This window comes from Micropterus salmoides, unplaced genomic scaffold (assembly GCF_014851395.1).
Source record: "Micropterus salmoides isolate LMB-PRFRI ecotype aquatic unplaced genomic scaffold, ASM1485139v1 Ms_hic_scaffold_426, whole genome shotgun sequence".
Classification (NCBI taxonomy): domain Eukaryota; kingdom Metazoa; phylum Chordata; class Actinopteri; order Centrarchiformes; family Centrarchidae; genus Micropterus; species Micropterus salmoides.
The window spans coordinates 17,976-31,609 of NW_024043662.1; the positions used below are offsets into that span (position 1 = coordinate 17,976).

At 39.8% G+C, this 13,634-nt stretch overlaps 2 protein-coding genes across 2 annotated transcripts; one reads left to right on the top strand and one right to left on the bottom strand.

Annotated features, from left to right (window-relative positions):
* The first annotated feature begins 583 nt into the window (after positions 1 to 583).
* LOC119887688 (receptor activity-modifying protein 1-like) lies at positions 584 to 9,488 on the top strand. Its single transcript, XM_038698334.1, has 3 exons — positions 584 to 864; positions 3,018 to 3,156; positions 7,872 to 9,488. The coding sequence occupies exons 1-3, from the start codon at positions 810 to 812 to the stop codon at positions 8,125 to 8,127; spliced, it is 450 nt and encodes a 149-aa protein (XP_038554262.1). The 5' UTR covers positions 584 to 809; the 3' UTR covers positions 8,128 to 9,488.
* A 137-nt stretch (positions 9,489 to 9,625) lies between these two features.
* On the bottom strand, positions 9,626 to 13,158 carry LOC119887689 (putative methyltransferase DDB_G0268948). The gene is made up of 6 exons (XM_038698335.1): positions 13,009 to 13,158; positions 12,629 to 12,789; positions 11,619 to 11,832; positions 11,034 to 11,137; positions 10,532 to 10,669; positions 9,626 to 9,932 (listed from the first exon to the last, which is right to left on the bottom strand). The coding sequence occupies exons 1-6, from the start codon at positions 13,129 to 13,131 to the stop codon at positions 9,836 to 9,838; spliced, it is 837 nt and encodes a 278-aa protein (XP_038554263.1). The 5' UTR covers positions 13,132 to 13,158; the 3' UTR covers positions 9,626 to 9,835.
* Positions 13,159 to 13,634: the final 476 nt, after the last annotated feature.

The window sequence follows — 13,634 nt, forward strand, 5'->3', positions numbered from 1 at the left end:
TTGATTGGGTGGTTACAGAACAACGGTGCACAGTGAAGAGGGTATTCCAAGTAATGCATTACAAAGAATACATATGTAATGGAGACATGTAGGGATTTAATAAATAAACATGCTAAAGTAAATTGCATTAAAGTTGTAGATTGTAAACTGTGATAATTGTGCATTTAAAGGCCTATTCTCTAGAAAGTTATAAGTTTATGTACTTTGAGGCGTCTGTTGTAGATACAGAGGCATTCATAGAAAAAAATAAAGTAGCAGTTCTGCAGGGACTCAGTGTTTGAACTAAAAGTGATCTTATCATAGTTTCTTGCAGACTTTTAATCTCTTAGATATTTTCCCTGGGCTGTAATATTCCTACAGCATTCTCCACTGGGCATGTGGTGTGAATTTATGGGGATATTTTACGGCTAGATACCATGAGATGACTCTTTTTGTCTTGTAATGATTCCCTGGGTTCATTAAGACTGGCACTAATTTTGGTGTGTGACTTTGTTTTGCCCCCTGTGTGCAGCTCCACGCTGGAAGCAGCAGGACAAGGGGATCAGATGACAGGCAGAGCTTCTATGATTAGGGCTGCGGTGAGGGAAGGAGGCTGCCACAGTGGAAGGTCAAGGGGCTTTTTTACACGCAGTTGGTGCCTCCTTGTTGACCGCACACCATGAGTTGTGGTTGATTTATTTTTAACGTTGTGCTGTAGTTCCTGAATCTGTGGCTTTGGCTAGAATACTGGAGGAAGAATGAAATATGTGCAGTTGATCTCCACGGAGTGAGCAGAGTGTGCAAAAGACATCGTGGAGTTGGTATTCAGGATGGCTCTGGAGAGCGCGTCGCTCCTGAAAGCTGGGCTTGTGTTGTTTGTGGCAGGTGAGTGTTTGTGTTAGTGAACCGTGTATTGTATTGTATTGTATTGTATTATGCTATCCATTCGTTCATTCGTTCATTTAGATATTACAATGTTCAAACTGTGAAATGCATAAACATGAACAATTTGACTAAACACTGTACCATTAAATTTGGTATGTTTTCAGTCTCAGGCAAGGATAAGGGTTTAGAAAGTATTCAGGTTGTTTACTGGAGTAAAAGTAGCAACATCACTCTGTAAAGATATTCTTTTACAAGTAATAGTACTGCACCAACTTTTACTTAAGTAAAATACTTGAGTATGATAAGTATCCAAAGTAAAAGTATACAGTGTAGAAAACTGTCATTTTGACTGTCATACAATTAGTTATTATATTATGGGATAATTATTGCTAATGCATTTGGTGGAGTTGACGCTGATTATAACTATTTTATATACTGTTGTGATCTGTAATAATTCATCATATTTTATGAGCTCATCATATATGTTAAATCTTAATTTGTAAAGTAACAAAAGCACACTATTTGCCACTGAAACATAGTGCAGTGTAGGCCTAAAGTAGCATGAAACGTGGATGTTCAACAGGTTACAAGAAAGGCTTACATTTTGCTTTGAAAAGAAGCTTGTAACATGTAGAGAAACATTTTAACGTCAATAATTCTTAGGAGGCATTCGAATATCCTGATTCCTTTGGCAGGTTTTACACTGCTGAGTATAACTCCCAAAAATGTGTCTAATTAAGGACAACATGAGGACCGAAGGTGTTGCTCAGGCACCTTCATACAATACCTTAATACAATAACATGCATCAAGGGAGGACCAGTCTGCAGTAAGATAGGAATCTTACATGGGAGAATACTTTCAACACTATGCTCTCTTGACGAGCTTTTGAAAATCCACAGCCACTGGGCTTTACTTTCAGCACTAGATGAATCGGAGAATGTGAAAATTAGGCTCTCATGCTGAGCACCACAGCAGCTGGCTAATCATGAGTGACATCTGAGCTAGTTGGATCATCTCACTTTCATGAGTATCATTTTTAAAATCCATAACTGTTGAGCCCTTCTGCCATTCCAGGACTATGCTCCCTGCCAGACTGATGGCTGTTTCCTATACTCAAAATATGGACAAAACTTTGTCAATAGAGTGTAATCCTCCAGCTAGCAGCGCTGCAGCATCTGTCATGGTTTGCCTTGATTTTCCTGGAAAATGGAATGCGAATGCAATGCTGGTCGGCAGCCAAGTTAGAAGGTATCTTTGATCGCATGAATGTCAGATTTCTCCATGAACAGTTGCCAACAAACAGACAGACAGGTGACACATAACAATCCGTACAACTCTGTGGGCAATAAACGAGGCAGTAGACACAAAATTACCATTCATATGTTCAGTTTGTGCCTGTGTTTGATGCTTTTTCACCTCACTTTAGTGTTTCATTTGAGCACCTCAAGCCTCTGTTTGAAAATGCGTGCTGCTCCAGCAGCGGGGTCTCGGCCATTTTTCTTTCAGTAGCCTCTCTTTTGAAATCCCCGTGTCAACATATTCAGTCTTCCTTTGGATGTGTCAGAGCCTTGAGAGCCAGCTGAGACAGAGCAAACATAATGGGCACACAGTTGGCCCTTATCAGGCCCGCGCAGACGGAGATCCGCCATGTTTCCCAATCGTAACAACAACCTGTTCGTTCCACATGGGCCTTTACCGCCAGCTTAAGCCCCCTCGCCTACTGTACTGCTCAGTGGTGTTACATTCAGTTCAGAGTCCTGCGGGATGGCTGCGGTCTGCTTCCACGTTAAGAGGCTGTTTACACACATCTCTGGAGAAAACAAATGGGGCTGAACTCTGACTGCAAATTAAAATATTTTCTAAGTGAAAGTAACAGCCTAATAGGGAAGAAAGGGTTCCGATAGGAATAACGTTGCCGGGACATGACCTTGTTTGTTGCAGGAACATATTCCTAATAATCAAGAACTGAAAACAGCACATAATCTCTGTAGTGTTATGTGAAATCTTGTGTATCTTTACAATGATGCAAAACTTTGCTCCCCACTCACCGAAATCAAATGACCACCCAGTTGTAGTCACCTCATATCACCCAAATCCATTCTTCTTTGTGTGTGTACCTTAATTAATACCTTTTGTTTCATTTTCATTTTAGCTCAAGTACTTCCGTCAGTGTCTGGCTGCAACAGGGTTTTCTACGAGGGGATGATCAATGAGCACTGCCTAGCTAAATTCAAATTGGACATGGGAGCACAGGACCAAGGCCTATGGTGCAGCTGGCAGGACACCATGGAGTGAGTTCACCTACAGCAAAGCCATAAAGATAGGCTCCCAACAGGATCAAAAATAAAAACAAAATCACTGGTCCTTCCTCTTGTTTAGTTTATTCAGAGATCAAGCAACTGACCATTTATGGCAAAAGGATAGTTAGATTTGGCGGGAAAGGCTCTATTCTTTGAGGGAAACTAACTTCTCTTCACAAACACATACATGAACAGTGAATACCAAAAAATAAGCAAAGATTATACATAATCTAAGGTGGCAAATGAAGGTATCAACAGAGTCATAGTGAGGAGAGCCAGGTTTAAAAAGCTTCACTGAACCCCTGCATTAATACGATTGGACGTTCAGTCAGCTGGTAAACCGCCGATGAATGAGCCAGTAAAAGCATGAATCAGCTAATGCCAGTGCAACTTCAGGGCTCTGTCTGAAGTAATACTATGCTTCATTTGATTCCTATTCAGAACATGTAAACACAGTAGTCAGGGAGCCAAATATTGAACCTTATTATATAAATGTTTTCAGGCATTATATCAGTCTTGAAACTGTCTTTTTGGCATTTATTGTGAACACACTGTAAAACGCTAAGCATTGTTCCTTTGCAGGGGCACTGACAGGATAGTATTTTTTGCTACAGCTCTATTGGAAGCATATAGGTGAACATCACTGTGCATTAATTGAGTTACACACTCAGTGTCACATCTATTTTCCACTGCACAGTGTCCAGTGCAATTCTGTTACTATAGAGTAACATAGAGGGCTCAGTTTAGTAAAACAATCACAGTGTTACTATTTAATAAGTGAAATCTTTTACCTGTGCGCAAACAATGCATAACGGTAAAACTACTGATGGATTAAAAGTATGATAATTGCAAAAGGAAGTCAGTGAGAATGCATACTGTACATATTTCCCCAAATTTAAATCAGTCTACCTGTCATTCCTCTGGTAACATAGATCTTAATGACAAACATGCATTAAATACAGCACATAGCATCACATCAAATGTTAATTTTTCTCCCTAAAGGACTAGTGGTTTGTGGAAGAATTATGATGTTTGCCTTGACTTATTCTGCCCACTATATGTTGCTCTGCCTATAGTTCATTCTGTGATAAAACATCAGCCTGCCTTCCTGGCTGTTTGCCTTCTGGCCATCACAGACTCCAGTCTGTGTTTCCACTCACTTGGTCACGGCCTTTAACTGTATCTGTCGCACACTTAATGTTTATGTGTATGCGTGTGTGTGTGTATGTGTCAGACGGTGTCTCTGAGCAGTCCTTTTCCAAACACTGGCAGTCAGAGGATGAGTCAGACAGGAGGGTGAAAGGAGCTGGGAGACCCACAGGAGAAAGCTACTGTCAAAACTGTGATTTCCCTCCTGGCTCACTTTCCTCTCTTGGTCCAGCACGTAATTAGTGGTGGTGCTCTTTGTTTGTGTGTGTGTGTGTGTGTTGTTGTAACTGATCATAAAAGATGTGTACAGGCACATAGAGGGTTTGCCGATCCGTCACAAAACCCCTAGCAACAATGTTTGACGCCATCGTCAAGGTCCACTGGAGAACTGACTGTTCAACAGATAAATAAACCATGCAGAATAGAAAATTAGAAACACATCAACAAGGCTATTGTGTGGGTGCATGCCAATTTAGAGACTTTCAAAATAAAAGTCTAATAAGGGGGATTTGTTTCTAAACAGAGGTCAGATGTAACTCCTACAAATGAAAAGATGAATTCATGAGTAAATAAATACACTCTGTCAATTCAAAACAATCACAGGTTTTGCTCCCTTACTTGTCTGGTATGACCAGTTAGCTTGTGGTGGCTAATGTTAGCTAAATTTTATGTTCCGCTGTTCAAAAAATTTACATAATTTCACTTTGTGTTTAGCTGAAATCACAGCATAATATGTTAGGATAATGATAATTAGTTGAGTGGTTATTTAAAAAATAACCACACATCTGTAAAGCTAAAAACCCTCCAATACATGGAGTGCTTTGTTTTGGTAAATACTTTTCCCTCTTAAAATATCTCCACTTGTCAGCAATCGAATTACACTGTATGTACAGACAGCCACGTTTAACATTCAGGTGAGATCCAAACATAACATACTCAGCGGTAAATATAGACATGCCAAGTCTAGGTATTGCTACATGCCATCCAGCCCCACAAATCAGTTCATCACAGTCCAGACCACTTTGTGTGTCAACTGGAAGAGGGGTCCAATTATTATGGAAACTGAAATGGTTTGTTCTTGAATGTGAAACTAAACGCTCCCAAAGGAATGCATCCCAAAGTAGTTTAGATCCACTGCATTGTTACAGGAGGTTTCTCTGAAAAATATATTTTTATTAATTTAATAAAATTAATTTAATTAATTTAATTATATTCATTTCTATTAGGCTCATGTGCGGCAAATACAAATAATTGGGTCAAACATACATTGGAACTGTGTTCCATCTTCAGCTTATTTTCAATTGAATGCACCACGCAGCATATCAGCCGCAGTCATCTATAGGTGACCCTAAGAAGAAACTCCTCTTCCCCACAATGTTTAAGATCTAGCTATCTCTTCTCTCAGAGACTCTGATGCTGCACTGCACATTCTAGTTATTTTGCTGATCATGTACTACTTTCTCCAAGAAAACACCAACAATCCCTGTGGGTTTACCTTAAACATGACTGAGGAAAAGCTCTCACACAGGGCGTATCTCAAAATCTGTTAGCAAGGCATGCTCAACTTTTTTGGTTTGTGAAAGTGATCTATGTTGTTTGATAGCAAACCCACAAACTGCCTTATCAGTCTCCGTACCATGTGACTGACAGTTGTGAGTCTGCCATGCCTTTTTTTTTTTCCAGAGTTATGTAATATTTAAGGCTTTTTTTAAAAATTAGCACCACCATTTCTGCCTAATTAACACTTGAGATTTTATTGCCAAAATGTATTTTTGCACATTAATAAGATATTATGTCAAAGAATTTATTATTCACCAAAACTGTTAATTGGGAATGTGTTTATGGATGGACACACACACACACACACACACACACACACACACACACACACACCTGTTTGGGTCCTAACATTGAACCTTTACCCCAACCGAGTCCAAATTCTAATCATGACCACCAGCATGAGTCTTAATCCTAAACCATCATTAACTTCAACCCCTACCTTTAAACCTAATCAGGATTCTAGGTCTTACAGCTGCAACACCAGCTCCTGAAACAGCTGCTGAGCGGTGATAGTTGGCACGTAGAAGCATTAAAGGGCTGGGGAAATCCACCAGCACTATGAAACACAATAATAAAACACATTCACAAACAAAATTGAACACACACACACACACACACACACACACACACATGGTAGCACTACATACCAATCATGTAGTTAATGCTTTTATTCTGTGATTTAAGTGACTCATAGTCATATACAGTATAGTGCTCTGCTTAGAATACATGTACTTGAACTATAATATAATATCGTGTGTTATACATTAATAATGTTTTGTTACATTCGTAGGTTTGTAGGAATAAAAAGAAATATCCTTATTCTGCTCTAAATCATACATTTATTTATTATCTAAAATGGATTGCCAATGCCCAGGGGTCCCTGTCCAATTGTATTAACTGATTGATGTAAAATGAAACTGAAGTCACTCCTGCATCTTTTAACTGTGTCAAAATCTAGTACCTTCTAGTAAATACTTTAAAGCAGGGTTAGTCAAAGTTGGAGAAATAGCAATAGAGCTAGATTTTGAAAGTATCCAACTGAAAAAAAATCCCACCCCCTCCCTTCAGGCCTCTCTCCAAAGCCACTCCCCCAAAACACATTTTCATGCACAGTGAGGTGCACGTAGGTGGGCAGGTGACATGGTTGACATGGTCCTAAAGAGAATTTCAACATATATATATATATAACAAAGAAGCTTCTGAAATTATCACAGCTTCAACAACCCAGTTGATATCAGGCTTACATTGAGCATTTTCACAAATAATTAGCACTGTTTAACTAAATCCAACTAATAAACTTATAGTCAAATTATATAGGGGGAGACAGCGAGCTAAATATAGGCCCACAGCTCGGTTTTTGCAGCCTTGCTTTCATTATGAAGTTTTTAAGGTGCATGGAAAAAGTGAGTTGTGGCCCTTAAAGAAAATGCAGCACTGCATTCTGGAGGACTGATGCAACTGCCATTTGACAATCATGGTAACACCATATTGTTTGACCAGGGAAATGACACAGTAAACAATACATTGTGCCCATCACAAAAAGCAATTTATGAGGAACGTTAAAGTTTGGTGGCCTTTTCCTTTATGGGGCTGTCTGACCACTTGCCCACCCCCCGGCCTCCAGCTATGCAGTTAAACACAGTGGCCATCCGGAACAGAATCTCTCCTGGTATGGAGCAATGCCGTACTGAGGGCACTACCCTGTTGGTATGCATCTCCATTTCCCCTTCCCTCTAGCATCTAGCAGTTATATTTAGCTGTGTTAAGCCCGCTGGTAATTCTAGACACTCCTTTGCCATTTTTCCTATCAACAGGAATCCCTTCTCTGGTCCCAGTCTGAAAGGACGTTTCAAAGACACTACGAGAAACTATTATATTACTACTATATAAAATTCTGACTGAGAATGGGAAAAAAGGGATTCATTACTTCAAGTTCATTATGGGAATATTAGTGAATAATTTCAGTAGATTTGACTGTGTGTTGCCACCCTCTGCAGGATCTATGAGCGACTAACAAACTGCACCTACCAGGTGGCCTTGAGGATGGACTGCTACTGGCCCAATCAGATAATCGACAGCTTCTTCATGCAGATTCACCGGATCTACTTCCACGACTGTCCTCTGACCGGCCGACTCCTCCACGACCCGCCGGCCAGCATCCTCGCCCCATTCATTGCAGTGCCAGTTCTAGTCACCCTACTTATGACTGCCCTAGTGGTGTGGAGGAGTAAACGCACAGAGGGGGTTTTATAGAGACTATGGATTTGGGCCCAAGTCTTGTAAATACATATGGACTCCTGACAGGCAGAGACTGAGCATGTGATAAAAGATTTTAAGTGATTTTTGAATAAGGTGTTAAGTTGAATACTTGCTTATTGTCTTGAAATAGTATTATTCCAATATTAATATGTGGATGAGTGTGTGCACAATACAGTGAAACAATTGCATGTCTCATGAAGAACTGTTTGACCGCATCAGAGGTTGACCTTAATATAATAATATGTAATAACTGCTCCATTTGGTATAAAGATAGAAAGTTTTCCATGCAGTTATTTTTGGTGAATAACATCACCAACATGAGAGTGTCAAAGTTTGGCAGGGGAAAGTAACAAATTCTTTGAGATGCAGGGGATTTGGAGGCCATGCATGTTAATTACCATCTGTTCTCCTGGCCCTAAACAATCTGTGAGCACATAAATAACAGTAGAGAGGAGGACAATCAGGGAGACACAGATGACTTGGACAAATGAGTGTTATAAATTTGGAAGATAGAGAGGAGAGCAGAGACAGGTGAGTGAAAAAGAGAGGGGAAGATGGATTTTTGGACAAAGAGGCCAGGTTCTTTGACAGTGTAAGAGAGTCAACTCACTTTGTACTCATGTCTCTAAAACACTTGAGAGCTACAGACATTTTGGAGGAAACCAAATGGTGCCTGGATTACATTACTATGATCAAAATGATGATTTGATCACATGCAAAGCATCAACTAATGTTTTCTTTTTCCTCCACTATCTGTTTACCACCTCCTCACAGAGGAGGATATACAACCAAATATGTTAATGTGACTTGTGGCTTGTTTTCAGTGCAGTTCCACATGCTGGAAGCAAATGGATTTCTCTCACCCTGGTCAAGAAACGATAAGTTCATGTAAGAAAAGTACAATTTTAAGACTGCAGGTGAGGCTTGAAGTGGACATTAATTAGACACTCATTCAACTCTGCATGAGAGGGCGCCATCTAGTGTTTACTGTGCAAGCCCCTGTTACACAGTGGTCAATATTTATGGGCTGATTTGACAGTAGATTGATTACAAACGGTTTCATAATTACTGAAAATGCGGATATATTTAATTAATAATAAACATAAAATATGCTTGATTTAAAAGGATGCGAATCCAAATTTTTTATTTTAAGTGATTCTCAACATATAATGAATCTTCAGTTCAGTCAGAACTGAAGAAGTCCTTTGGATGAGGGATGAAACGTCTTCCAGTATCTTCAACCAAGTCCAGTTGCCCTTGATTTTAACCTTCGTTGGATAACTATGACCTGGATGACTGAGAATCTTCATAGACAACATAAAATGAGTTTAGGTCATTATTGTATACCACTAGCTTTCCAGGTTTGTGTCTGGTTGCGTTCTGATGAAACCTTCATCTGTGGTTTCCAACCTGGGCATTAGGAGCCTTAAAAAAGGTCCTAAGACAAATCTGGTGGGCCACAGGGTGAAAAAATACCCAAAAAGATTTCCTCTAAAACACAATAATGGTTTATTTAGACATTTTCTTGAGATTGGCTGGATCATTTTTAGCTTTTTGGGTCTTTTTGGTATAGCTTATCACAACCAGAAGACATACACCTGCTGACAAAGGGTCACAATCAGACATTGGTTTTTTTAAGAGCCAACAATGTTTGAAAACTCTGATATACAAGGATTTAGCCAGTCAGAAAGATTGAAGCCAGTCAGAAAGATTGAGGTTTGCAGGCCAGCCAATAGAAATACTTCACAACCACTGTAACTTCTGTGTCAGGAGAAGACACCTTCATGGCAGACAGCAACCTGGGACGGAAGACACGGCAAGACAAGAAGAGATAGGCATGTCAAATGAAGTAACTGATAAACTAATGACTACATTACTAATTGAAATTATTGACAGAATAGGAAATATAAAGTAGTAAAGAAACTAAAACCTCAAATGACTCTCTTTCCTCCATTATGACAAAACACAGGTCAATTCTTTACAGAAACAGACAGTAGAACTGTGTGTAAATCTTTCCAAACTGTGATAGTAATAAAATACAATGTCATACTTTTTTGTATCCATGTAAAAGTTACAGCTCAGCACGTCCCCTCCACGTATTTTGCTTGCTGGGCTATTCTGTCCTTTCAGTGGCAAGGGAATTAATGGTGGCTATATTATCAAAGCAGTAAAAGCCTTCAACACTTAAGCTTAGTCATGCAATGTTTGGCTTTTATGATTAATGCCCAAGACTGTGACAGTGTTCAAAGACAAATTTCAGCAGTTTCTTGATGATGATAAGTGAATTTAGAGGGGAGATTAGGAGATTAACGTTCAGCGCCAGGCGAGTGGAGGTGAGAGCACAGGGCCAGAAGTTAACGATTAGACCTGTGGTTCAGTTGGGAGGTTAATATCTCACTTGTTCCTGATGTCATTAGAAAGACGTTCAGCCTCAGCGGGGTCCTTTTGCTGCAGTTTCTGGTAGTTGGAGAAGGTCTGCACCATGCCGATGTATCCATTCAATGGCAAGATCTTTTTTACCAGCAGACACTCAGTCCTGGACACAAAAACATGTTAAATCATGCAATATATTAGTTTTGTATCGTTATACTGAATGTAAGGTGAAGAAAGTCGACTTTTGTGGAAATCTTGTCTGTGTAGTGAATGAGAAACTCCTCTCCTCTCTCCCGTGACTATATACTGAGAAGGCCCAGAGCAAGACATTTGACCCCCAACTGCTCAAGTTTAAGCTGCTCTGTGCCAGATAACACCCAGATGTCAGAGTGTATACATGTCTGACTCTCACGCTTTGCTCCACAAAGCCATAGCTGTAAATAAGGATTACTTTGTCTCAGCTGATATAAAATGGAAGATCTGGGAACAGCGCAACTTGTTCAGTTTTCTTATTCAGAAACACTCACCACTCTTTGTCAGGGTAAGAGCAGGAGTCAAACATGTCTGAGTAGATCTTCACAGAGCTCGATCCTATGTAAGGGTCTCGGAAATGAAGCAGGGCAGCGTAGAACTAACCCAAAAAAATAACAATAAAGTTAATTACCAACTAAATTTGCAATAGCTCATAGATGTACAAAAATTGTCCTTCTTTTGTCTAATTTTGGGATAAACAATTAAAATCCACATCAACACAACTTAACACAATGGGATTGTATGTGTCTAAATGGCATGACAATGACTAGGGTAAGGGGTTTAATTACCACTTACACATAAGGTCATACATCAAATGATATTTGACATATTAATAATTCACATTTAAAACAACAGACTAACTGGTTTTTAACTCTGACTGCCCTCTTAGTCACACTAAATTACTTCGGTTAGACATTTTAAAATGTATACACACACTATGTACTACTGATTCAAGAAATCAAGCTGTTTTGTTTCTGCAGTCACATTAGGAAGTGTGAATTTTAATATCTTATTTCTCAGAGGCATTTTCTTTTCCCTTGAATGATTTAAATACTTTAAAAAAATGTTTTTGGATGAACCTCTTTACAGATGTCATTGAGTGTGTTGGAGACGTCCCCATATTCCAGCCCCATGTCCATTGTGTAGCTCAGGAGAGCCAGGCAGCCTCCAGGCCTCAGCACCCTGTCAGCCTCCAGAAGGAACTTCGGCCGGTCAAACCAGTGGGCCGCTGTCATGGCCGTCACAAGGTCCACCTCACCAGAAACGAATGGTAGCTCTTCTGCTGGACACTGCCTGGGGTCGAAGCGGTCAGAACAATGTAGCAGGAAATAGGGGGAAATGCAATTCATCATATACTCTGGACAGTATCTGTGTCAAGCACAAAGTGTGTGTAGATGAATGAAGATTAATTCATAAATACCAATACATACTGCTACCAAAAAGGAGTCCTTATTACAATGGACATGGTTTCTGCGCATAATGAGATTGTGGATTTTGTCCCTTTGTAACCAAATAAAGTTTTTATTAAAAATGCATTTAAAATGTTTCTGTGGAGGTCACATTTGCGAGGTCGCAGACTCTTGACCACTAGGTTTTGGTCTTTGAAGTATGTGAGCAAGTTTTCTGAGGCTGGAATTGTTCCTTGACCTGACAATGAAGCAATGAAAATTTGCTGTCCTTGTTGTGTGCTGCTGTTGGTAGCTGTGAAATAACTTTTAACCACTGGGATTCTAACTTTCTTATTCAACAATCTTATTCAGGTCCTGCAATCAGATGGATGACTGACAATGTCATTACTCACAGTCTTACTGTCAAAGGACTAACAGTTTACAGTCAGTTTGAAAATTGCATTTGGAACAGCAACAAATATAAACAGTAAAGTGTCAAAAAGTCATCAATACTCAATGAAGACACAGAACTGCAGTAGATTATAGCTGAACATTTGATGTACCACTGTTGCAGTTTTAACCAAATACTTTTGGTGCCTAAATGGTCACAGTGTGGTTAGATTTAGGCACCAAGACTACCTGCTTGGCTTTCTGGCAGAAATCCTTCAAGGATAACTTCTCCCACATGCCCTCTACCTCACCTGTATGATACATTTGGAGGGTTGCTATTGACCAGTGCCATCTCCAGCTGGGCAGGGCTGATGTCTGTTCCAACAACATTGCTGAAGTACGGAGCCAATAGAGTTGTCCCTTGCCCCGAACCGCAGCCCACATCCACTGCAAGGTTGAGTTGGTTTGGTGACTGAAAGGAGTTACACCATATAATAAGTATAAACCTTTAAACCTGCTTAGTTCTGAATCTATGGATGACGGATGGGTTTGATGAGTCAGGAATGGAAATACTGATGCTTTTTAAAAAAGTTTATTGAGTATTTAACATTACCTTAATTAGAGGTATTACAGGCTACATAAAACAGCACCAATATGCAATCATGTTGAAGCCAGTTAAAATGCTGAATACGTGAACATACACATTACCTTTCTTCACGTAGCTCATAATCTTGCTGATTAATTCATGGGGGGCTACTCTGTACTGCAGGTAAGCAGTGGCATGATCCTTGCCCTCAAAGAGCCGTACAGTCATGTTTCTATGCCAAAGACGAAGTGCCTAACTGACCGAATACAATGACTCTGCACTCTGAGCCGGCCCTTATTCAAGTTACACATTAACTGCCAGAACTAAAATTGTCCCACCCTACTGCACTGCTGGCAAAAAATTCTGTTTATGATAGTGTATGTACTTTGAGTTTAAATGTATTTTTGAAATACAAAATGCCATGTGCATAGCAGGAGTACATTATTTCAAAAAAGTCTTCGATGATTTTCCAACATTCTGTGGCTTTTCTGACTACAGCTGTGGCGTAACCTTAAAAAGTCATGATAACAATTGCTTTAACATGGAGATATACATGATCTCAGTGCTAAACAATGAGAGCAACGGGAGCTTCATTAGTAGTTTGGGAGAATCTAAATTTTTGCATATGCACTTTCTTGCAAATAGCAGCAGATGGCAGTAAATGCAACGTATGACGCTTTGCTGAAAAGGCAAGCGCTGCTGAGTGTGGGAACGCTTGGGAGTCTCATGTT

Coding starts and splice junctions, on each gene's coding strand:
- LOC119887688 (XM_038698334.1), top strand. CDS start 810: ATGGCTCTGGAGAGCGCGTCGCTCCTGAAAGCTGGGCTTGTGTTGTTT. Junction 865..3,017: donor GCTTGTGTTGTTTGTGGCAG/GTGAGTGTTTGT, acceptor TTTTCATTTTAG/CTCAAGTACTTCCGTCAGTG. Junction 3,157..7,871: donor AGCTGGCAGGACACCATGGA/GTGAGTTCACCT, acceptor CACCCTCTGCAG/GATCTATGAGCGACTAACAA.
- LOC119887689 (XM_038698335.1), bottom strand. CDS start 13,131: ATGACTGTACGGCTCTTTGAGGGCAAGGATCATGCCACTGCTTACCTG. Junction 12,790..13,008: donor AAGGTAATGTGTATGTTCAC/GTATTCAGCATT, acceptor AACTCCTTTCAG/TCACCAAACCAACTCAACCT. Junction 11,138..11,618: donor TCAATGACATCTGTAAAGAG/GTTCATCCAAAA, acceptor TTTTTGGGTTAG/TTCTACGCTGCCCTGCTTCA.